The following is a 24,769-nucleotide window of genomic DNA, read 5'->3' as shown; positions in this document are numbered from 1 at the left end:
GTAACCAATTGGTGAGGATATTATTCTCAAGCCTCCACAGGAAAGGGGGGGAATAGCTTCGGGAGATATTTTAGGGGAAGAGGAAATCCAAGTGGTCATTTCCTTGTTTCTTGTTAAATCACTTGGTGGTGGCAGCGTACCAGGTTTTAATCTAAGTTAGTAGAAATAACCTTAGGGGGCTTTCATGTGGGTCCCCACATCTGTACCCTAGCGTTCCGAGTGGGGAAGGAACCCTGAAAGCATTCATACCTCAATCTGAGTTATTATCCCAAAATATAAGACGAGCCAGAGACCTCACTACGGACTTTGTCTCAGATACTATGGTAAGTGGTAGCAGTACACGATAGATAGATTACGATCTTATTTACATTGCTGTGTAAACATATAGAAACTCCTTTTATTCTTGAGTCATGTTTGTCTGTATTTTTACTAGTTGAAATACCCAATTCTGCATAAACACCTTGCACAGTATTTCCTCATGGAGGCAATAATGTCATCAGATAATTATATTTATAAAGAAATACAGAATGAAATTGTTACCAAAGGAGAAATATGGACATTTTGTTCTTAGTGAATAACCTCCAACCCATCCATTTACTCAAAGAATGTTTGATCTCTTTGTTTCTCATGCTGTAGATAATCGGATTCATCATGGGTGGCAACACAGAATAGAGAACAGCCACCATGAGATTCAGACCTGAGGATGAGCTGGAGGTGGGTTTCAGGTAGGCAAAGGCAGAAGTACAGAGGAACAACGAGACCACAATGAGGTGAGGGAGGCAGGTGGAGAAGGCTTTATGCCGGCCCTGCTTAGAGGGGATTCTCAGCACTGCTTTGAAGATCTGAACATATGACAAAATTATGAAAACAAAGCAGCTTGAGGCTAAGCACATACTAAAGATGAGAAACCTAACTTCAAAGCGGTATGAGTCAGAGCAGGCGAGCTTGAGGAGCTGGGGGATTTCACAGAAGAACTGATCCACCATGTTTCCTCCACAGAAAGACATTGCAAACGTGTTCCTGGTGTGCAGTACAGAGTAGAGAATACCACTGATCCAGGCATTGGCTGCCATTTGGACACAAGCTCTCCTGTTCATCACCATCTCATAGTGCAGTGGTTGGCAGATGGCGACATATCGGTCATACGCCATGTCAGTCAGTATGGCAAAACCTGCTGAAACAAAGACGACGACTAGAAAAATTTGAGCGACGCATCCAGAATACGAAATTGATCTGGCGTTCATTAGGGAATTGGCCATGGATTTGGGGATGGTGACAGAGATGGAGCCGAGGTCTAGGATGGACAGATTCATCAGGAAGAAGTACATGGGGATGTGAAGGTGGTGGTCAAGGGCTATGGCTGTGATGATGAGAAGGTTTCCCAGCAGGGATATCAGGTAAAGCACTAGAAACACCACAAAGTGTAAAATCTGCAGCTCCTGAACGTCAGAGAATCCCAGGAGAAGAAATTCAGTCACGGTGGATTGGTTGGACATTGTCTTCCGCAGTCTGCTGTGTGATGGCTGTGGAGGGAATGAGAAGGACAATGGTCAGGATTAGAGCAACAGAGGGAATGTCCCTGATTCCCCTTTTCCTAATATCTCATTATATGAATATCAAAGTTGCACAGGTCTCATCACTTACAATGACAAGGTGTTGTTACTGCTCCTCGCCTATGACAATCAATGAGTTGTGTTATCACAGTAGTATAAATTGTCACCTGCTTTAAAGTCAATGGAGCTTCATCACTTTATCCCATCTGAGGATTTTGCCCATGGTGTGGCTTGATAAAATGCAGTACAAAGGGTGGAACAAAGCACACTCCAAATCCAACAATTCTTGCAAAGAAGGTCCCTCCATTGCGACCATCACCAAGCTCACAACTTGGGCATGAAACTCATAAAATAAAATGCTAACACAGCCTTATTCCCACTTTGCAGGGCAATATGACATAGACTCACCCAGCATCATAAGTGGCAGCTCCTCTGTAATGTTTCTACCCCAAGTCCTGTGCTTAGATGGCCAGTTGTCTGCTTTCAAATTGATTTATGGCACAAAATCCCAGAGCTGCACTTCTGTCTGCATGTAACAATGGGCTAGTAGCATCCCTCCATCATCATTATGTTGTATCGTTTACTCTGTGCAGTGTGGTGCAGTGGCTGTCAGGACACCTGGGCTCTGTTTTTCTTTCTGCCAGTGATCTGCTCTGTGACCTTGAGCCAGTCATTTCCCCTCTTTCTGCCTCTGTTTCAAACCACCACCACCCCTTCTCTGCTGTGTCCACTAGGACTGTAAGGGTTTTGGGGCAGATTTTTAAAGGTATTGAGACAGCTAGTGGGATTCTCAAAAGAATCAGGGCCCCAACACCCCTTGAAATCAACGAGTTGCAGGCTCCTAGGTGCTTCTAAAAATCCAACTAGGCACCTAAATACCTTTGGAAATGTAGCCCCATGTCTTATTCTAATTATGTTCTGCACACCCATTTACACTGTTTATACTCAGCTGGCAGCAGTGTGGAGCTAGACCAGGAGGTCTGGGTTCTACTCCCAGTGAGCTCCTGTATGTCCTTGAATGGGATCAGGATAGACAGGCTTTGGCTGCTCTGTTCAACTCTAACTCAGGGTTTAAAGGGGCTCTTCTGTATAAAACATTCTGTGCGTTGCTAACTTTACTGTTTATTCAGCTGTACCTCCTCACAACTATCCCTTTGAAAGAGAAATCACACAGATGCAATAGAATAAATGGGTTTGAAATCAGGCTCTTATCAGGTAATATTAATGTTCGCCAATTCATTTAAAGTTTAAAGCTGGTTGGAAATTTTCAGCTGTGTTCTTTTTAATGGAGATTGGTTTTTCAGCTAATCAACAACAAATCTCAGTATCTGTCTGCTTTTCTCAATCAGTTTGGGATTGTTTGGTAAGAAAACTGAACACTTTTTTTTCTAAACTTTTTTTGTTTTGAAATAAAAAAAATCAGCTTTCAGCTGAAAGTTTTCATTTGCCAAAAACTCAGGGGGGAAAAGGATTTAGGGTTTTCCCACCTACTGGGAGTTATCAATGCTCCTAAGTGAGCCAGGTGGCTAAGTCCTATGAACATTCAGTGGGAGTTAGAGTTAGGTACCTGACCTGCTCAGGTGCTATTGTAAATCCCCAAAGGCACCTTTCTCCTTCTTTAGGTGCTTAAACCCTTTGTAATCCTGGTCCTGTGTCTATCTTGTTAACTTCCAAGGCCTGGAAATATGGCCATTTACCTCCTGTATGTCCTTTGGCAACATTGAGATAGACTGGCTTTAACTGGTGGGTCAACTCTGAGCCGAAAGCTGCTAGTGTGCAGAAAACAAACTGTGGCTATCAGCTCTGCTGCTTAGTCAAGTTATACCTTCCAGTAACTATCCCTTTGACACAGAAACAAACCCAGTTTCAAGAGAAAAAATGTTTTCAAAACGATGGTATTATTGAACAGTATTAATGTTCCCCACCCTTGTTCAAAGTTCCATTTCAAATTAGAGATGTTTGGAGATTTAGTGGGTTTTTTTTTGTAATAGTAGGAAAATGAGTTTTTCAACTAAACAAAGATGTTCAGGGAATGTATCTCCTATACTCAGATGTTTTGTATTGTTTTGTTGAAATCTGCAAATCCCAATATGCTTTGGTTTGCAACATACAATTTCCAGTTTACAGTAGTTTTGAGCTGGAAATAAATTTGTTTTTAGTTGCCAAACCCTGCAAACACTTCTGATTTCTGATGCAAAGTCAAAATAATCCACCTTCTTTTTTTCTGACTGAATCTAGACGTCTGACTAGACTGAGAGTTAAAGCCTTAAGGAGTTCAAATTGTAACTTATATTTAGGTTGTTACATTCTGCTGGAAAGAAATCTGACAGGCTATAGATGTTTAATAATAAAAGTCTTAAAGAGTTTGAATTACAATTCATATATCTATTATTAAATTTGTCTCTATATTAATACCTTTACATATATAATTGAAAGCAAAAATTTAGTCTGTTGTCCGTTTTGGAATTTTCCCCAGCTTGCGATGCATTTGATCCTCCAGTGCCAGGATTCTCAGGGTATGTCTACACTACGAAATTAGGTCGAATTTATAGAAGCCAGTTTTATAGAAATCGGTTGTATACAGCCGATTGTGTGTGTCCCCACATAAAATACTCTAAGTGCTCTAGTCGGCGGACCGCGTCCACAGTACCGAGGCTAGCGTCGACTTCCGGAGCATTGCACTATGGGTTGCTATCCCACAGTTCCCGCAGTCTCCGCCGCCCATTGGAATTCTGGGTTGAGATCCCAATGCCCGGATGATGCAAAACAGTGTCGCGGGAGGTTCTGGGTACATGTCGTCAGGCCCCTCCCCCTCCGTCAGAGCAACGGCAGACAATAGATTCGCACCTTTTTACCTGGGTTACCTGTGCAGACAACATACCACGGCAAGCATGGAGCCCGCTCAGCTCAGCTGAGCTCACCGTCACCATATGTCCTCTGGGTGCCGGCAGACGTGGGACTGCATTGCTACACAGCAGCAGCTGCTAACTGCCTTTTGCTGGTAGACGGTGTAGCATGACTAATAGCCGTATTGTCTGCTAAGCACCCAGAAGAGGCCGAGGGCGATCTGGGTGCTGGCAGACGTGGGGCTGGCAGACGTGGGGCTGCATTGCTACACAGCAGCAGCCCCTTGCCTTTTGGTAGAAGATGGTATATTACGACTGGTATCCGTCGTCATCGTACTGCAGAGGCTATCAGTCATGCTGCACCGTCGGCTGCCAGCTTAAGATGTAAAAAATAGATTTGTTCTGTATTCATTTGCTTCCCCTCCCTCTGTGAAATCAACGGCCTGCTAAACCCAGGGTTTTCAGTTTAATCTTTGGGGGGACCATTCTGTGTGACAGTTGTTTGTGTTTCTCCCTGATGCACAGCCACCTTTCTTGATTTTAATTCCCTGTACACGTGCGCCATGTCGTAACTCGGCCCTCTCTCCCTCCCACCCTCCCTCCTTCTCCTGGTCCGTCAGATACTAGTTTCGCGCCTTTTTTCAGACCAGGCGCCATAGCTAGCACTCGGATCATGGAGCCCGCTCAGATCACCGCGGCAATTATGAGCACTATGAACACCACACGCATTGTCCTGGAGTATATGCAGAGCCAGGACATACCAAGGCGAAACCCGGACCAGCCGAGGAGGCGATTGCAGCGCGGCGAAGAGAGTGATGAGGAAATTGACATGGACATAGACCTCTCACAAGGCACAGGCCCCAGCAATGTGGAAATCATGGTGTTACTGGGGCAGGTTCATGGCGTGGAACGCCAATTCTGGGCCCGGGAAACAAGCACAGACTGGTGGGAACGCATTGTGCTGCAGGTGTGGGACGATTCCCAGTGGCTGCGAAACTTTCGCATGAGTAAGGGCACTTTCATGGAACTTTGTGACTTGCTTTCCCCTGCCCTGAAGCGCCAGAATGCCAGGATGAGAGCAGCCCTCACAGCTGAGAAGCGAGTGGCGATAGCCCTGTGGAAGCTTGCAACGCCAGACAGCTACCGGTCAGTCGGGAATCAATTTGGAGTGGGCAAATCTACTGTGGGGGCTGCTGTGATCCAAGTTGCCAGGGCAATGAAAGACCTGGTGATATCAAGGGTAGTGACTCTGTGCAACGTGCAGGCAATAGTGGATGGTTTTGCTGAAATGGGATTCCCAAACTGTGGTGGGGCCATAGACGGAACCCATATCCCTATCTTGGCACCGGAGCACCAAGCCACTGAAGTACATAAACCGTAAGGGGTACTTTTCAATGCTGCTGCAAGCCCTGGTGGATCACAAGGGACATTTCACCAACATCAACGTGGGATGGCCAGGAAAGGTACATGATGCTCGCGTCTTCAGGCACTCTGGTCTGTTTTGAAAGCTGGAGGAAGGGACTTTCTTCCCGGACCAGAAAGTAACCGTTGGGGATGTTGAAATGCCTATCGTGATCCTTGGGGACCCAGCTTACCCCTTAATGCCATGGCTCATGAAGCCGTACACAGGCAGCCTGGACAGAAGTCAGGACCTGTTCAACTATAGGCTGAGCAAGTGCCGAATGGTGGTGGAATGTGCATTTGGACGTTTAAAAGCGCGCTGGCACAGCTTACTGACTCGCTCAGACCTCAGGGAAAGAATATCCCCATTGTTATTGCTGCTTGCTGTGTGCTCCACAATATCTGTGAGAGTAAGGGGGAGACATTTATGGCGGGGTGGGAGGTTGAGGCAACTCACCTGGCCGCTGATTACGCGCAGCCAGACACCAGGACTGTTAGAGGAGCACAGCAGGGCGCGGTGCGCATCAGAGAAGCTTTGAAAATGAGTTTTGTGACTGGCCAGGCTACTGTGTGAAACTTCTGTTTGTTTCTCCTTGATGAACCATCCAACCCCCCCCCCGACCCGGTTCACTCTACTTCCCTGTAAACCAACCACCCCCACCGTCCCCTCCCCACTTCGAGCACCGCTTGCAGAGGCAATAAAGTCATTGTTTTTTCACATTCATGCATTCTTTATTAGTTCCTCACACAAGTAGGGGGATAATTGCCAAGGTAGCCTGGGATGGGTGGGGGAGGAGGGATGGAAAAGGACACACTGCATTTTAAAACTTTAACTCTTATTGAAGGCCAGCCTTCTGATGCTTGGGCAATCATCTGGGGTGGAGTGACTGGGTGGCCGGAGGCCCCCCCACCGTGTTCTTGGGCGTCTGGGTGAGGAGGCTATGGAACTTGGGGAGGAGGGCTGTTGGTTACACAGGGGCTGTAGCGGCGGTCTCTGCTCCTGCTGCCTTTCCTGCAGCTCAACCATATGCTGGAGCATATCAGTTTGATGCTCCAGCAGACGGAGCATTGACTCTTGCCGTCTGTCTGCAAGCTGACGCCACTTATCATCTTCAGCCTGCCACTTGCTCTTTTCATCCCGCCATTCAGCCCGCCACCTCTCCTCTCGTTCATATTGTGCTTTTCTCATGTCTGACATTGACTGCCTCCACGCATTCTGCTGTGCTCTGTCAGCATGGGAGGACATCTGGAGCTCCGTGAACATATTGTCCCGCGTCCTCCGTTTTCTTTTTCTAATGTTCACTAGCCTCTGCGAAGGAGAAACATTTGCAGCTGGTGGAGGAGAAGGGAGAGGTGGTTAAAAAAGACACATTTAAGAGAACAATGGGTACACTCTTTCATTACAAGGTCGCATTTTTTCTCTGCCTGCCGGTTTGGTATGAGAGATCACTCACGCAGTGCCAGGCAACAGATTTCGGCTTGCAGGCAGCCATGGTAAGCAACAGTCTTTTGGCTTTTTTAACCTTCTTAACATGTGGGAATGGTTTCAAACAGCAGCGCCCTCATTTCCCATATCAAGGATGAATTAGGTTGGCCATTTAAAATGGGTTTTCAATGTAAAAGGAGGGGCTGCGGTTTCTGGGTTAACATGCAGCACAAACCCAAGTAAACCACTCCCCCACACACACACCCGATTCTCTGGGATGATCACTTCACCCCTCCCCCCACCGCGTGGTTAACAGCGGGGAACATTTCTGTTCAGAAGAGCAGGAACGGGCACCTCTGAATGTCCCCTTAATAAAATCACCCCATTTCAACCAGGTGACCGTGAATGATATCACTCTCCTGAGGATAACAAAGAGAGATAAGGAATGGATGTTGTCTGAATGCCAGCAAACACCGGGACTATACGCTGCCATGCTTTGTTATGCAATGATTCCAGACTACGTGCTACTGGCCTGGCATGGTAAAGTGTCCTACCATGGCGGACGGGATAAGGCAGCCCTCCCCAGAAACCTTTTGCAAAGGCTTTGGGAGTACATGAAGGAGAGCTTTCTGGAGATGTCCCTGGAGGATTTCCGCTCCATCCCCATACACATTAACAGACTTTTCCAGTAGATGTACTGGCCGCGATTGCCAGGGCAAATTAATCATTAATCATTAAACACGCTTGCTTTTAAACCATGTGTAATATTTACAAAGGTACACTCACCAGAGGTCTCCTGTGTGCCCTCAGGATCTTGGGTGAGTTCGGGGGTTACTGGTTCCAGGTCCAGGGGACAAACATATCCTGGCTGTTGGGGAAACCGGTTTCTCCGCTTCCTTGCTGCTGTGAGCTACCTACATTACCTCCATCCTCATCTTCCTCGTTCCCCGAACCCTCTTCCTTGTGTGTTTCTCCATTGACGGAGTCATAGCACATGGTTGGGGTAGTGGTGGCTGCACCCCCTAGAATGGCATGCAGCTCTGTGTAGAAGCGGCAAGTTTGCGGCTCTGCCCCGGACCTTCCATTTGCTTCTCTGGCTTTGTGGTAGGCTTGCCGTAGCTCCTTAATTTTCACGCGGCACTGCTGTGTGTCCCTGTTATGGCCTCGGTCCTTCATGGCCTTGGAGACCTTTTCTAATACTTTGCCGTTTCTTTTACTGCTACGGAGTTCAGCTAGCACTGATTCATCTCCCCATATGGCGAGCAGATCCCGTCCCTCCCGTTCGGTCCATGCTGGAGCTCTTTTGCGATCCTGGGACTCCATCACGGTTACCTGTGCTGATGAGCTCTGCGTGGTTACCTGTGCTCTCCATGCTGGGCAAACAGGAAATGAAATTCAAACGTTCGCGGGTCTTTTCCTGTCTACCTGGTCAGTGCATCTGAGTTGAGAGTGCTGTCCAGAGCGGTCACAATGAAGCACTGTGGGATAGCTCCTGGAGGCCAATAACGTCGAATTCTGTCCACACTACCCCAATTCCGACCCGCAAAGGCCAATTTTATCGCTAATCCCCTCGTCGAAGGTTGTGTAAAGAAATCGGTTGAAAGGACCCTTTAAGTCGAAAGAAAGGGCTTCGTCGTGTGAACGTGTCCAGGCTTAATTCGATTTAACGCTGCTAAAGTCAACCTAAACCCGTAGTGTAGACCAGGCCTTAGTCATCTCTCTCTCATACCCCCATCACTGTATTTTCTAGTGGCAGTTGCCATGATCCTTCACTGGATTTCCTGAGTCTCTCGGCAGCTCCTAGCAGACAGGGATCCACTCCACAGGTGGGTGCTCCCTGCTCACCTTCTTGGACAGGCTTGGCTGAGAGATGAAGAACTAAATGGAATCAGAGACCGAAAACTCCTCCCAGCTCTAGAGCTGATCCTGGCTTGTGCATGGTCACAGCCCAGGATGTCCCTGCTCTAGGGCTAAATAGCTGAATCCATTCTCCAAGGCTTTAAGCCCAGCTCTGATCTCACCTCTGGAGCAAACCATCCTGACAACCTGCCCGACTCTAACCCCACAGAGGGAGAACAGCACCCACCCTGGATCTCACATGATGGCAACATCCCTGGAAGGACCTTTGGCTAAAATCTAGGCAGGGCAGAGGCCAAAGCATGTCCCAAGGTGTTTATAAAATAAAACATGGACTTCTAACACAGACACATGATCTACAATAGCCAAGAGCCTAGCGGCACCAGAAGGGACTTTGGTGGGGGGAGATAGGAGGCTCCCCAGGGGCTGGTGATCCCCTATAACGAGGCACTGAAGTGACTGGCTCAGGATCCCAACAGGCTCAGGGGTGTGGAATGGCCTAGAGCCCATCCGTGTTCAGGGCCCAGTGGGCACAGACAGAGCTGGGCTGGGAGCAGTGAACAGGGAGTGGAGCAGGGATGTGTTGGCTCCAGCCACTCACAGAGGAAGCTGCTTCCCTCGCAGCCTGGGGTTCCTGCTCCCCGGAGCCCTGAGATCCTGGCCCTGCAGCCGGCACCGACTGTGCAACTTCCATCAGCTGGGACAGACACCCAGCTTGGCCCCTTCGACTGTCCCTTGGTGGGTGGGAAGAGAGGAGCGGTGGCGGTAGGATGAAAGGGCCAGTTCAAAAATCACAGCCCGAGCTCACTGAACCTTTCCAATCCCCATCTCCTCTGCCTTAGTTTCTTCTGTCCCTCCTCGCGGTCAGGTTTCTGCATTTGCCCCCGGTCTCTGCGCTGGGGTTGTGGGGAGGGGTTTGGATGGGGGCAGCTCACGCTCAGCCTTTGTGACAGGGTCTCACTCACTGAGCAGCAAACCACTGACCCAAACTCACACTGGGCTGTGCTCAGAGCAGACGAGGGGCCCGTAGGATTCAGCTTGTTACCCAGTAACACACGGCCCAGGTCAGTCCGCAGCAGCCAGACCGGCCCCTCCCCCAGATCAGAAAGCTCAGCCAGCCTTGGCTAATAGGGGTGGGGCAGTGCTGAGCGGTGGCCACATAACGCAGCCCTCACATGTCCCAGGATAGAGGCACAGACACGTCATCCGTTACCACTCTGTGCAGCACCCAGCACAATGGGCCCAGTCCAGGCCTCACAGCACCTGGCTCAGTGACACCCATTAACTCAGCCATGGAAGGGTCAGGATGTCAGAGTGACGGGGCCTGGTCAGATACCTGGACAAGTACCAGCAGGTGGCTGTAAGTAGCAGGCAAACTGCCCAGCACTGAGCACATCAGCCTCCAGCTATCAAACAGCTCCAAGCTGGTCAGCTGGGTCCATGCGTGTCCTGGGGTCCCAGGCCCTGTCCAGATCCCCAGGCACAACACAGCTGAATGTCCCAGTAGAATCCACTCACCTCCGAATCTCTTCAGCACCTCCCTCATGTCAAGGGAAATTTTATACACAGTCTTCAGGTCAGTAGAAACTGCTTCTGGTTCCTGGAGTTTCACATTCTCACTCCTATGAAGAAAACGTCCCATCATCACTCAGCTGCTCTGTACACACATCATCCCAGAACCACCACCCAGAATATAAGAGCAATGAAAATGGGAAACACACCTGCTCAATGTGCTTTTCACATCCTGAAAGGAAAAGGAGAATCAATGTTCTGTACTAACACGATGTGCATAAAACTGAGTGAGTCTCACTCTGGGCATCAAACTTCCATCTAGAAAATAGATCAACCCACCCAGGCACGACTGTTTTGTGGTAAAATCTCATACACCATTTTGCATTAACACTTGTTTCATTTATGTAGGTGAGACTGGAATTTAGCTAAAGGGTTCTCCCTTCTAGGGACCCAACCAATCAGTATCTGTATTTATTGCCTGTGTTGTGTCCAGTGTTCTGAGCTAAACCCCATCCCTGTTCTGACTCCAGTATCATTTTTGTATCATCCATTTAATCTCCCATGGCCTCACTGGGTCTCCATGAGGAGAATTCCCCTCTAACATGAACTGCGATATTTTGGAACTGATGGAGCCCTTAGCCGGATGTTCTGTTTGTCAGTAAACCACAGAACACATTTACTCTAATTGTTGGGATCCAGACCCAGGGATCTGAGTTATAATTCTGGATGGGTGGAGAATTTTGATGCCGTCTCACCTTTAGCAGCTCGAAAACTGGTTGCTGACACTTCTCTATCTCTGTGATCAGCTGCTGCAGAGAGGAGCTTTGCTGGGAGACTTTGGTGACATTTTCTTGTAGTCTCTGCAGAGTCTTCCTCTCCTCCTCCTCCAGGCTCTGCAGAAGCAGCTGCTCCTCCTCTCTCAGCAGTATGTGCAGTTTCTTAAATTCACCTGCAGTCATCTCTCTCTTATTCTTCACTTTGCTCTGGAGATAGAAAAATAGAAAAGACGCAGAGAAAAGTGAGCCAGATGCTGCGTTACACAGGCTAGGCCTCTGTCCATGAAGCAGGGGATATTAGACCAGTATCAGATTTGTAAGGATATTTACTTTTTTGGGAAATGTACCATAAAGGGTTTGTTTTAGTTCAGAATTAATAAGGCCAGTTCCATAGCGAGGTTGTCTAGGGTGCTTTGTAAAGCTGAAGTATGTTATCGCAGGTGGCATGGGACGGACACAGTGGAGTGGGCAGAAATCAAGGGAACAGGAGAGATTTATAGCAGGCTTCCCAGGTCATTCGTGGGAGGATTTGGGTGCCAAGTGTTGGGCCCTCAGACACCAAGGGGCGCCGTTGCAGCGGGTTGTGGGTGATGCTCCTTCTCTGACAACCTGCTCCCAGGGCTGCAAAGTTCAGGACATTGGGCGCCATCCTGAGGATCAGATGGGTGTTGGGCACCCAGGGCATTGTCAGGGCTGGCTTTGGCCTCACCCAGCCTGGCAGAGTGCCCCATGCCCATGTGACCAGTGCCCCTGGGATCGCAGCCTTTAGGGAGCCCTCTAGGCTCACAGAGCAGCGGGTTGGCTGATGCCAGCTGTGTCCCCACCTGCCCTCTGAAAGGAGCCGTGGGAACGATGCTGAGCTGGTGCTGATCCTGGCTGGGGGAGGGGCTGGCTGCTCTGCACTAGCCTCTCTAGCTCCCCGGCAGCTCAGCACAGAGGTGCTCGGTGACCCTGGGGGGAGCCTGCCCCCCAGCGAGACTCGGGCCACAGTGATGTTGGGGAAAGTCCCTCTTACTCTCCCTGAGATGCCAACATGGCCAGGGGCTTCAGCAGCTTCCCCCGCCTCTGTCCCCTGCCCCAGAGCTCTCCTCCCTGAAACCCCAGTACGTGAGCACCAGCCCTTCCCCACATCAGTCTGTGCCTTGTGCTGACCACCCCCCCCCCCATCTTCCCTGTGCAGGGCTCTAACCCGTCTGTCTGTCCGGCTCCCTGTGTGGTGGGGGAGGGGCTGTGCTCAGTGTCTGTCTGAAGAGGCAGCTGCTTGAGCACTGTAACTTTCACCTCCTGCCTCTGGCCCGGCTAACCCAAGCCCCCAGCACAGCCTCCAGCACCCCTGGGCCCATCTGCCAATGGGCTTTGGACAGTGACTCATCCGCTAGACCACCCCAATCCTGCCCCTGGGAGCGCTGCAGCCACGGGGCACTCAGACAACTCGGGTACAGCCCTGACAAGCCCCAGCTCCCTCAGGAGCCCCTGCTGGCACCTGCCCCAGGCTTTGTGCATGTGGCCTGGACCCTGCAAGGGCCATGGGCCTGCAGCCTCCTTCCCCTCCTGCCCCCTGGGAGCTGATGAGTTACAGCTAATTCGAGTGGCGCAGCGTTATCGTATCCTGAACATCTCCCCCCATCAGACACAGACAGCGCATCCTTCATGGGGCCTGTCACCTCCCGGCCTGCTCCCGCCCATGGGGATACCCCCCACCTGGCTCAGGCCCATGACAGCCCCTCCAAGTGTGTGACTGGCAGCCCCTGCTGGGCCTCGTCTCACAGTCGCTAGGGCTGCAGTTACTCTGCCAAGTGACACTGATCATTCGGCCGTGACCTTTGGTGATATAGGACGTAACTCGCTCTCACGGGGCAATAATCAATGGTTTCAGAACCACCCCAGTGACTGTTCCAAGGGACAGCCGTCTCCAGGGCGCCGGCTGGGCACTTTGCTAGACACATTCAAACCTGGGTGTTAATTGTTATCCACCTAAATCCCTACTGTCTGAGGAACTGAGCTCCAACAGCTTCAGGTGCAGCAGTGGGAGCTGCTGCGGTTCTGTCCTCTGGAAACCAGCCCACTTCTGCCGGGCTCTAAATATGGCTTCAGATGCAGAACCAGAGGCACCCAGCTCTGAGCATTTCTGCTCTTGTAAATGGCCATTTTTATCTGAATAGTGGGACACCTACTTCTCCTCTCATCCCTGCTGCTGGCGTCTTCCTCACACCCCCATGCTCCAGGCAGGGATTTCACTGTAAAAGGCAGGTAAACCAGAACGGACATTTTGTCCCATGTGTATTCATCACCTGGCTACAGACAAGCACAGGGACAATGACAGTAACAGTAGCAGGTGACTGGCACGAAAAGGCCATGTGATGACAACAGAGGCTGCAAAGTGGCCGAGCATTGCCTGGCTTGACACTGACCTGCCCCTGGCTCTGCTCACTCAGGGGGTGTCCACACTGCAATGAAGATGTGACAGCAACATGTGTAGACACACCCAGGCTACCTTTGATCTAGCTCGGACACTGGTAGGCATGAAGCCGCAGCAGCATGGGCTGTACACGGCCACCCAGACCCCTGAGTATTATTCAGTGACTAGCCTGCAGTTAGCTGTTGGGGCCATGTAGATGCAGATTAGGCAGATTTTCCACAGAGCTCCACACCCACAACTGGGTTTGATGTTCAGAAGAGCTCAGCTCCCAGCATGGCCCCAACCCAGCCAGCTGAGTGAATCTGAACCTCACCCATGGGGGCAAATCATCCTCCCAGCTCCAGTGTCTGTGGGTGCAGAGCGAGGAGGAACAATCTGTTTCCTCCAGGCTGCAGAGAAGCTGCAGAGCTTTGTCATGGAGGCCACTGAAAAGCGATGGCTGGAGCAGCCGACACACCATCCCCATGTGCAGGAGGGAAACAGGAGCCATGTAATAGTGAAAACACTGCAACCAATATTGAGAATTTGCCCCTCTCAGAGATCTCAGGGGTGGGTCTGCCCCACTGTACAAGGGCCAGGAACTGCCCCTCCTCCTCTGCCTGCAGGAGCTGCTGCACTGAGATCCCCACCAGAGAGGCAGCCTGATGCTGCCAGCACCCTGGATGGGAGGTATCATAGTCCAGGGGAGGCTCAGCCTCCCCAAAGAGGATGCAGCACCCCTCCCTTTGGGGACAGGCTGCAGACCTGCCACCTTTAAAGTGCTGCCTGTGCTCCACCCGGAGCCTTCACTCCTGCTATTTCCCCAAAGCCCACAGCACCCGCCGCTTGCTGCCTGTCAACTGTGTGGGGGGCCCTGTCACTTGCTCCTCTCTGCCCCCGTCACTCACCCTGAAGGCAGGAGGGGGCAGAAAGGAGCAAGCAGCAGGCGAGAGGGCCTGTGGGGCAGAAGGGGGGCGGGGATAGGCTCCAACTTCTGCTCACGCCGGTGGGTGCTTGACTCCTCTCTACCCCCTGGCCCCACCCTGACTCCACCCTGCCCTGACCCAACTCCACCCCCTCCTTGTCCCTATTCCAACTCCTTCCTCAAATAACCACCCCTGCCTCTTCCCCGCCTCCTCCCCTGAGCATGCTGTGTTCCCGCTCCTCCCCCCTCCGTCCCTCCCAGAGTTTGCTACGCCACCAAACAGCTGTTTGGCAGCGGCAAGCGCTGAGAAGTAGGCAGAGGAGCAGGGACGTGGCACGCTCAGAGGAGGAAGCGGGGAGGGGAGTTTGGCTGCCGGTGGGTGCAGAGCACCCACTAAATTTTCCTCATGGGTGCTCTGGGGCTGGAGTTGGTGCCTACGGGGTTGGAGCCTATGAGGTGCGGGAGAGGAGGAAGCTGCAACAGTGAACAGTGAGCAGGGAGCCTCTGGGGAGGGGGCTGAGTGGGAGCGGGGCATGGGGCAGAACAGGAGTGGAGTGTGGGCAGGGTCTCAGGGAGAGGTGGCCAAATGGGGGTAGACCAGTGGGCAGGGCAATAATCCAGGCACAGGGGATGATCCAGGTACTCACACCCAGCCTCCCCAAATGCCGGAGGCATGCGCTGCCCATGGCTGGCACCAAGCCTGTGCAACAGAGCAAACAACCAGAGCAGGTTCATAACCGCATCCTGGATGGCCCCCCATCATTCCTGGGAACGCTGCAGGGGGAAGAGCTCAGGGAGGAATAAACCCAGACACCCACATGCCACTCTGTGGTTCTCCTCCTCTTTACATGTCAGAGCCAGGGCCTCTTCCAGCTCCTTCCTCAGAGGGCCCAGGGCTCCCTGGAGTTTCACCTGCAGGGGCATCGTGTGCGATAAACAGCCATTAGTCTGCCTGTCCGATGGGTGGACAGTACTGTCCATATTGGTATTTCATACATGAGCAGTAAATATCCTGGAAGCGAGCAGCACTCAGCTGTGCCGGGCCCAAAGGCCTCATGGGAGCAGAGATGCCAATCTCAGAGCAGGGGCTCTGCTTCGTGCAGACACTCAGGACTTCTCAAGGCCTGTGTTTTAGCTAAAGCTTCACATCACTGAGCATAGGCCAGAGGGGAAAGACCTGGGAAGGTTCTGAACGATCCCTCCAGCCGGTGAAAGGGAAGAGGTTGGGACAGCACCTCCCTGCACAGTACCCCAGACCCAGGCCAGGAACAAGACCCCACTGTGCTCTCGTCTGTCCAGGCTCCCATGTGGCCTCCCTCAGGCAGCAGCTGAGCACCTGAGCCAGCGCAGTCCCATGAACTGCACAGGGTGAAGCTGTGAGGTGGCTGGAGGTAAGCGAGGAACAGGGAACACACTCGGTCTGGGGGGAATGTGCCACCCATAATTATAACTGCTCCAGAGCTGTAATACCCCAGGGCTCTCTTCCCCTTTGACAGCGTGTGATTCATTTATACAGCACAGCAACGTGCTCCTGCCCCGTCAGCCCTGTTCTGTGCAACACCCATGGCAGCCCCCCAGAGCCCCCTCCAGAAATTTCCCCATTTCACTCTCTCTTCTCTGAGCCTTCAAGTTCTGTCCTCCTCTCTGCCCAAGTGCCCAGGCTGCTGCTACAGCTGCTGCTGAGAGCTCCTGGGGTGCTGTTCGGTGACACCCCTGTGGTGCTGCTGCAGGGAAGCAGTGAGGGAGGAGCCAGCAGGGGCTAGTGAGAGACAGGAGGTGGAAAAGCAGCCTTTGCATCCAGCAAAACAGCTTCGTAAGTGAGCAGGGATCGGGGGGCGGGAGGGGGAAGGTGGCTGGATTCTTTGAAGCTCCACCCACAAAATAAGTTCAGCCTATGTAAGTAACCAAAAGGAGACACCATGATCTCTTCACAGTGGATGGTGCATTGTTCAAAACAGGATGGAGTTGCTGATTGGCTCTAAGGGGCTTCTGGGGCCAGACTCCCCTCATGGAGCTAGAATGTACCCCTGGGCTCTCTGGGGGAAAATTAGAGGTGGCATCTCCCAAACATCACCTGCTTGTGGCACTGGAAGGAGGCGTCCCTGGCAATAAATGGTGCTGAGCTGTAATTCTCCCTCTCTGCTCTCGCATGGGTGAGCATGCTCACTACAAGCCTTCCATAGGGGGGAAGGCACATGGGTTCATTTGTCCCCCTCCACCCCACACAATGTCTCTGCTGCTGTGCAATGTGGAAGGGTTGTTACCCCCATTTAGAAGAGGGGAAAGTCAGGCCCAGACAAAATAAATGACTTACCTGACTTCACACAGAGCAAAACCTGGATCTGTGCAGGCTAACTTAGCACCTTAACTACTGGATAAACCTTTCTATCTGCAGCCTGAACCTGGGAGAAGAGAATGAGGAGATGGATGGACACACACAGACACAGAGTTTGTCTGATAATCATCTCACTGACCCTTCCCATAGGCACTAGGCCAGTCTGTGCAGAGTCAGGCAATAATGGTGATATCACCAGTCCCTGATGTGGTCTTTCAGGGGGCTCTCCTATCCCCTGATTAGCTTCCTTTGATTGGCCCTGGCATCTAATTAGGCCTAGAAGTTTGCTTCAGTGCCTTTGGACTGTGTCTCTAGAGGCAACCTAATATAAGAGGTTTACTTTTACATTTACACACACACCCCCTCCCTTTCTATCCCTTTTCCAGCTCTGGGCTTTCTCCTTTTATAGCAGGCCTTGTTTCCCCTATGTGTTGCAGCTGTGGGTGCCTGTCTCCATGATTGGCAGCTGAGGCAGCTGTGTGGGGGTGCAGGCAGGAGAGGCACCCCTCCCCCTACAAAACTCTGCTCAGTATGGGTGGGGGTGTAGACCCCATTACAGGTGGACAGGAATGAAAGTGAATAAGTTTTCAGGCCTGCTCTGAAATGCTCAGGCTGTGTCTGAATACCTAGTCACTTTCTGTGCTCTGCTGTTGGGCCCAGCTGCCCACAGCCCCATCTCCCCTGTGGAAACAGGGTTAAAAGATTTAAATATAGGCCTCTCAGTTGTAAGAAACAGAACAACTGTCATGCTAAATCTTAGCCTAATTGCGTGGGACCTGTAGAAGCAGGACTCACGTTAGCAGTGGGAGGGAAGACGGCAGAGTAGAGTCAGCGTGACCCAGCCTTGAGATAGCGATGTTTTGAGAACAGAAGTGAGAAAATACAGAAATGGGCAGGACATAACATAAACAGACTGCAGATGTTTTTTAATTAATGCAGGCTACTAAAATGTATAAATGCTTGTGTGATATTGTTTGTACTTTGGAGAAACTGAGGCAGAGATGCTCTCTGCCAGCTGTATTCTTCCCTTGCAATTGCTCAGATAAATCTGGATTTTGTTGCTTCCAACCAGAGAGTGGAGTTCATTTCTTCCACACACCCCAGTTCTGTTTTCATTCCCTAGACAAGCTTTCCACTGGGGATCCCCCATTTCTGAACAGATCCCTGTGGAGGAAGGGATGAGAAACAGAAACACAAACATCTTTCCCTCACCCACAGTCTCTGCCAGTCCCTGCTCCTCATCTGGTGCAGACCTAAATTTAAAACCAGCCCACTGGCTTTGAGCAGGTAAATCTCCTCCCTCCACCAGCAGCTTCCCCAGGGCAATAACCCAATGCCTCCCCCCCACCACAGGGACAGAGGCTGACAGTCCATCTGATGGCCGCGCAGGAGCATGTGGAATGTGCTGGGATCTCAGCCTGGGCCCTAGTGGGGCAGGTGACATCTCACACAACCACACACCCAGCAAGGTCTGCATCCATTTTCTCCCTTCTTATCAGTCCCAGCAGCAAGGCCAGGGACTAAGTGGTGTTTGGAGACCAAGCTCCTCCCCACCACGTGATGGCTGAGCCCGCCCACTTCCCGGTTCGCCAATACGGCCAAGGGAATCTGGGGAGTTGCCTTCTGGAGCCAGAAAAGGAGCTGCCATTGCGATGGGAAAGGTCTGCTGGGCAGAGATGCTGCTGGGGAAGTAGCTGGTTACTTCATGAGCAACCGGATAGGCTCAAGCAGAGGATATCTCTGCTGCTGGTTTGTTTGTTTGTTTGTTTTTTGCTGATGAATTGCCTGAGAATTGCAGTCATCAGTCAAACACACGTGACAAGCAGTTATTTTTGGCCAACAGAAGTGGCCTCCAGGAGCTGTGAGGGGGAGGCTGGTGAGATGAGTCCCTCAGCCCATGTCACTTGCAGCTGACTGTGCCAATGAGACAATCCCCAGACTGCTGAGCGGAACAGCGGGATGGGGGAGTGGGGACGCTCTCCAACAGCTAGGTCAAAAATCATGGGCTGGGGTAAAGTGAAACAAGCCAGAGGACATGGGCATGGGTGGTGAGTTCTATGGGCCCATGGTGCCTGGGCACCAGGAATATTCCAGGCCCAGGCCCAGCTCCAGCAGTGTTTGAGCCTGGGTCTCCCCCTTGGCCCTGTCTTCTGGCCCGGGTGCCCCCAAAGCCATTTAAAACAGCCCAGACCAACACCACAGAGCTGAACAACTTCCTGCCTACTCGCTCCACATGGCTGCTGGCCCCTCCCTGTAGCCTCTGGGAGGGGTGGGTTTGTGTCCTGCCCCAAGTGCCCCTGTGGCCAATAGGAAGCTGCGAGGGCAGTGCCTGGGGGTAGCAGCACATGGAGACTCCTGGCCCGCCTTGCCTAGGAGCCCCAGGTAAGTGCCGCACCCCCTCCAGAGCCTGCACCCAAACTCCCTGCCAGAGCCTGAACCCCTCATCCCCTCCTGCACCCCCTGAGCCTGCACCCTGCACACAAACTCCATCCTAGAGCCTGCCCCCCAGATCCCCTCCCCCACCCAAACTCCCTCCCAGAGCCTTAGGCAGGTGAGGGGCAAAGTTGGGGGGGGGGGGCAGGTTCTGGGAACCACCAACATTTCTACAAACCTGCCACCCCTGACCATGAGGACAAGTCTCACTTTCCCTTCCCAGCCCTAGCAGGCAGTCTAGTATTGGACACCTTTGCAGCCCATTTTACTCCTAATTTACCAGAGAAGTATCACAAGGTCACTGAAGTTAAAATGGGGCATAGAACCAGGGTCTCCATGTTCTAGCTACTTAGCCCCACTAGCTTTAGTCTGAGAACGCCAAGAATCTGTTCTTTGGCTCTCCTGTCACTAACTGTTACACAACACCAGAGCTGGTAATAGGAGCCCACAGTTCTGAGCACAGATGTTTGACTGATGACTTGCAAATCTTTGTGTAACCCACCGGCAAAGCATTGGTCATGCCTATGCTAGGGGCCGGTCTGCATACAGCACAGCAGTTATTCCTGGAGCTGGTGTGGTGGGGATCTGAAGTAACGTGGCTCAAGCCCTGTAGCAGAGCCAGGCAGGGGAAGTTTGTAGTTCAGTGTGGTTTTGTATTTGTTTTGTTTTTGTTTTTAAATCTTTGTTGTTTTTAATGGTTTGTTTAATTCACCGATGTGCCACATTTCAGCCATTCATCTCATAAGCTGCTTGCTAGTCTCACATCCTGGCAGGTTTGAAGGTTGTCATGCACAGGCACTGGCACCAGCCAGTGGGCTCCAGAGCTCCCTGAACAGTTCCCGAGTTACATGGTTATATGCAGTAAACACCCAGACAGGCTGGAAAGGAACATGTCACACTACTTGGCAGTGCTGGATTCCCCCCATCCATGGGGCACCGGGGCTGCTTCCCCTTCCTGCAGCCCCAGGTTTGGGGTTAAGTCAGGGTGGGGGTTGCACTGGCTTTTGAGGGTGTGGGTGGGTTTAACCCAGAGGGGCAGAGCAGGAACGTTAGCCGGGGGATCCTTCACCCTGTGCTCAGGTCGCTCCCGCACAATTCCTCCTGAACAGAGCACAGACTCTGCTTAACCACAGGCCCGGGGGAGGGGGGAGGAGGGAGAACTCTTTAGGACCATCTGAATGTGCTAGAATCTCCTCAGTAGTTACAGGATACCTGGGAGTTACAGTCAGACCAGAAGTTGCCTTTTTAGTGAAGTCTTTCAACTTTTATCCTAAGCTACAGATTTTCTCTTCTGAGTGTCCAGTGTCCATCTGTGCTAAGTGATTTTAACTCTAATGACTTGAATCATCAGCAGGTGAGGGTGAATGAGAAAGAGCAAAGATCATATGCAGAGTTATCATATGATGGTCCTGGTATGAAGGGAAAATATCAGCCATCTTCCTAGACAGGAAGGTCTGGTGTACACCACAGAGTTCGGTTGACACAAAGCAGCTTACGTCGAGCGAACTATGGAAGTGCCTACACTTCAGTCTCTCTCTCGCTGACGTAACTGCCCTGCAATGTCGACTTAATAACTCCACCTCCATGAGAAGCACAGAATCCAGGTCAATGTAGTTAGGTCAAGGCAGTGTCAGTGTAGACACCAGGAGCACCAGAACCTTGGTAGAAGTGGGGGGAGCAGCACGGGACCCCACCTCTATCAGTGTCCCCACTCCTGCTCCTCCTCTTCCCCCCCCAAGGCCCAACCCCCTGGCCAGGCCAGAAGCCAGAGCCAGACATTGGTAAGAGCCGCCCAGGGAATCTGGGCTGCTGTGGGGAGCCCCAGACCCTCCAACTCCCTTGGCAGGAGGCCCAAGTGCAGGGTGGGCCACTCAGAGCAGGCCAGGGGACAGGACCTCAGGGAAAGGCGGAACAGCAGGGATGGGGCCACTGAGAGGGACCAGGCCTCATGGCAAGGGGGGGCTAAGGCTAGCTTCAGTTCCCACACCAGGAAGAGGATGGCACCGCCAGCAGGGGCTACACTTCACAGCAGGGGAGCTGATCACCTTATCGGCTCCCCTGCCACGAAGTCCCACCCCTGTCAGTGCCATTCCACGTCTGCCCAAGGCTTGCATTTTGGGGGGTTGATGTGGCTCCTTGCCCCTCAAACAATGCCCATGTTAAAAAGCGAGGGTCCCATGGCCCCTTGGCCCCTCTGGTTCCGGTGCCCCAATAGACACTGCATTGCTTACATCCACTGTTACTGGCTTTCAGGAGCCATCCCACAATGGCCCAACACTGACAGTACAATTGATACAAGCACTTCTGGTGAGGACACGCACCACTGACACAAGGAGCAAAGTGCAGACAGGCACAAGCGATGCAATGACTGTGATGGTTGTGTGCGGATGCAAGTTAGGTTGACTTAATTTGGTAGTATAGACATGCCCTGAGTGATAGTCTACCTGGGTCTCATTGCCAGGATGGTCAGCATCACTCCCAGCCTGGGAGGAGCAGAATTGGACTCAGATCCAGAGTTACTTTATTTCACTGTCCCTCCCTCAGAGTTTCTGCTGCTTTTCTTCATTTCCCCCCTCCCTCCTCCATTATTTTAGGGCAACATAAATGACGCCCAGGAGCAGTGGGGAGGAGACTGGAGAGATGAATTCCTAAGTATGTGCCATTTGCAGTTATTGGTGCCAACAATGTGATTACCAGAATGCTTTGAACAGCAGCAGCATTGGAGGGGAGAGGTCTCCATCCCCCATGCACAGGAGAAAGGAAAAACCAGTCTGGGGCAGTTACTGAGCTGGAAACTCCACCAAAGAAACCCAAAAGGGGCAAAATGGAGGAGGAGCATAGGGAAGAGGGTGAGAATTGCATCTGCTGAGTGCAACAACCCCTCTGCACTTTAGACCCTGGCTGGGGAGTTTGGGAAGCAGCTTCCTGGGCCCAAGAAAGTTTAGTTGACTGTGGCAGGAAGGAAGCACTGACTGGAGATGCTCTTAAGAATTCAAGTAGATACACAGACTGCTCTGTAACTGGCCACATCTTCTACTCCTGGAGGGAATTCTTCACCATTGCAGACAAACAAAATTCATGTGTCCTGCAGCATTTTTTTCTGCAGAAAATAAGTTTCTGCACAAGAAGTGCTGCAGTTCCACCTTTTTCCCACCAGAGGCTGCTGTGGCACAAGAATATCCAGCAGCATGAACTCAGCTGGCTGTTCTGGCACCACAGCATCCTCTGGTGGGGAAAAGGTGGAACTGCAGCACTTCTGGAGCAGAATGTATTTTCTGTGGGGAAAAAAATTTGGTGCGTGCCCAGTGGTGCAGAATTCCACCAGGATTAGAAGTTTATCACAGCACCCTGCCTGTGGAGCCAAGTTAGGACAGAGTGGGGCACACAGAGCCATAGATGCCAGCTTTTTCCTTTGCCCGGTGGTGACAGCAATGCCCCTCTGCCATGTACATTGGCCAAACCAAACAGTCTCTACATAAAAGAATAAGTGGACACAAATTAGACATTAGCAATGGTAACACACAAAAACCAGTAGGAGAACACTTCAATTTCCCTGGACATTCAATAACAGATTTACAAGTAGCCATCCTTCAACCAAAATAACCGTCAAAAACAGACTTCAAAGAGAAACTGCAGAGCTACAATTCATTTGCAAACTTAACATCATTAATTTGGGTTTGAATAGGGACTGGGAGTGGCTGGCTCACTACAAAAACAATTTTCCCTCTCTCGGTATTGACACCTCCTCATCAGTTATTGGGAGTGGACCACATCCACCCTGACTGAATTGGCCTTGTCAACACTGGTTCTCCACTTGTAAGGTAACTCCCTTCTCTTCATGGGCCAGTATATTTATGCCTGTATCTGTAATTTTCACTCCACGCATCTGAAGAAATGGCTTTTTTACCCACGAAAGCTTATGCCCAAATAAATCTGTTAGTCTGAGAAATAAATCTGAGAAATGGGTTCAGTGTTACTGCTATTGCATCACATTGGCTGCCTGGTTGCAGCTGTGTAATGTGAACTGGCCACTGAGCTGTAATTTAGCTACTACAGGCCCTGATGCTCCCTGGCAGCCAGATGCAGGGTGTTAACTATTTAAATGAGCAGAAAGAAAATAAATCCTCAGCACTGACAGCGGGGCGTGTGTGTAACATTTATTCACAGTTTGGACTCCATCTGAGAGAGACTGGCCCTTGGAGCAGCTCCTTTCCCATTAACAGCCTTGTGCCACCACAGCAATTGCTGATGGGTGGAAGAAATGGGAGCTGTCACGCTGTCTGGTGTGGCTCACAACTGAGAGTGCCAATCTCAGATCAGACTGTCAGAAAACAGAGCAGACACTCCTAACTGCTGCCACGTTCATTTCACCAAACCAGTAACAAGCGTGAACTCCTGGATCACTATCCCAGTCTTACCATGGAGTCACAGAGAGTCCCCTGAGGCTCACCAGCCTGTCTTGCCACCCAGACAAACTGCACTTTGTGATAGTCGTGACTATACCAAATATCACATCATATTATGTTACTCCCAAACCAAAGGGTCAGTCACTTACCCCAGGCAGTAGCGTAGCTAGTGGGGTGCAGGGGAAGCAGCCGCTTCCCCTCAGCACATTTTTTAAAAGTGGCGCCTTAATTAGGGGTTACCATGGTGCCAGCGGGCAGGGCCCAAACTCCGCTCTGAAGCTTGGCTTGCCGGACCAGCGCTGGGCTCCTGCAGGCAAGGGGGGGCAGCACGCCTGAAGGAGCCATGTGGAAGGGGCGGCACAGCTGGAGGAGCGGGGGTGGTGCAGAATGGCGGCCCGCAGCACGGCCAGCAGCCATGGAGGGGTGGCGGGCGTGGCTGGAGGAGTGGAGGGGTGCAGCATTGCGGGCCGCAGCCGCTTCCTCCTCTGCGGGAGCAACCAGCTCCTCCTTGCTGGGCGAGGTAATTGTGATTCAGTGGCGAAGCCTCCCTGCGGGGAGGACAGAGAAGCAGATCAGTCCCCGGCCTGGGGAAAAGTGGCTGCTGCCCCCCTCCCCGTCCCCCTCTAGCATGGCACCCGGGCCAGCCTCAGCTGCTTGGCATCGCCCGGCCGAAGCCTGCTGCGGGGCACCTGCCAGCCAGCCCCAGGCTCTCCCGCTGGACGGGCCACCCAGCCTGGCAGCTAGAGCACCAGCACGGTGCGCACTGAGCGAGGCCCACCCCAGGCAGGCAGAGGGGGGTCACTAGCACCCATCCCCACCCCCAGCAGCCTTGGCCCTCAGGCCCCCCCCCCTTGCAGCGGGCAGTGCCAGGTGCCGGCGGTAACTCACGAGCGCGGCGGAG

General features: G+C 51.8%; 1 protein-coding gene across 3 annotated transcripts in view; it reads right to left on the bottom strand.

Moving 5' to 3' along the window:
* Positions 1-499: 499 nt before the first annotated feature.
* LOC101940977 (olfactory receptor 14A16-like) overlaps positions 500-24,769 on the bottom strand; it is a 66,484-nt gene continuing 42,214 nt past the window's right edge. Inside the window, exons 3-7 of one of the 3 annotated variants that reach the window (XM_065563271.1) lie at positions 15,513-15,606; positions 11,351-11,578; positions 10,805-10,827; positions 10,602-10,705; positions 500-1,523 (exon numbers count right to left, since the gene is read on the bottom strand). In XM_065563271.1, the coding sequence (XP_065419343.1) occupies positions 537-1,496 (960 nt within the window). In that variant the 5' untranslated portion in view covers positions 1,497-1,523; positions 10,602-10,705; positions 10,805-10,827; positions 11,351-11,578; positions 15,513-15,606 and the 3' untranslated portion in view covers positions 500-536. Of the gene's footprint in view, positions 1,524-9,540; positions 10,706-10,804; positions 10,828-11,350; positions 11,579-15,512; positions 15,607-17,008; positions 17,418-24,769 lie in introns of those variants that run through there. The other 2 variants (XM_065563272.1, XM_065563274.1) reach the window with 2 other exon arrangements.

Source organism: Chrysemys picta, chromosome 12 (assembly GCF_011386835.1).
Source record: "Chrysemys picta bellii isolate R12L10 chromosome 12, ASM1138683v2, whole genome shotgun sequence".
Classification (NCBI taxonomy): Eukaryota; Metazoa; Chordata; order Testudines; family Emydidae; genus Chrysemys; species Chrysemys picta.
The sequence above is the reverse complement of the archived record's forward strand: the minus strand, read 5'-3'. Positions and strand labels throughout refer to the sequence as shown.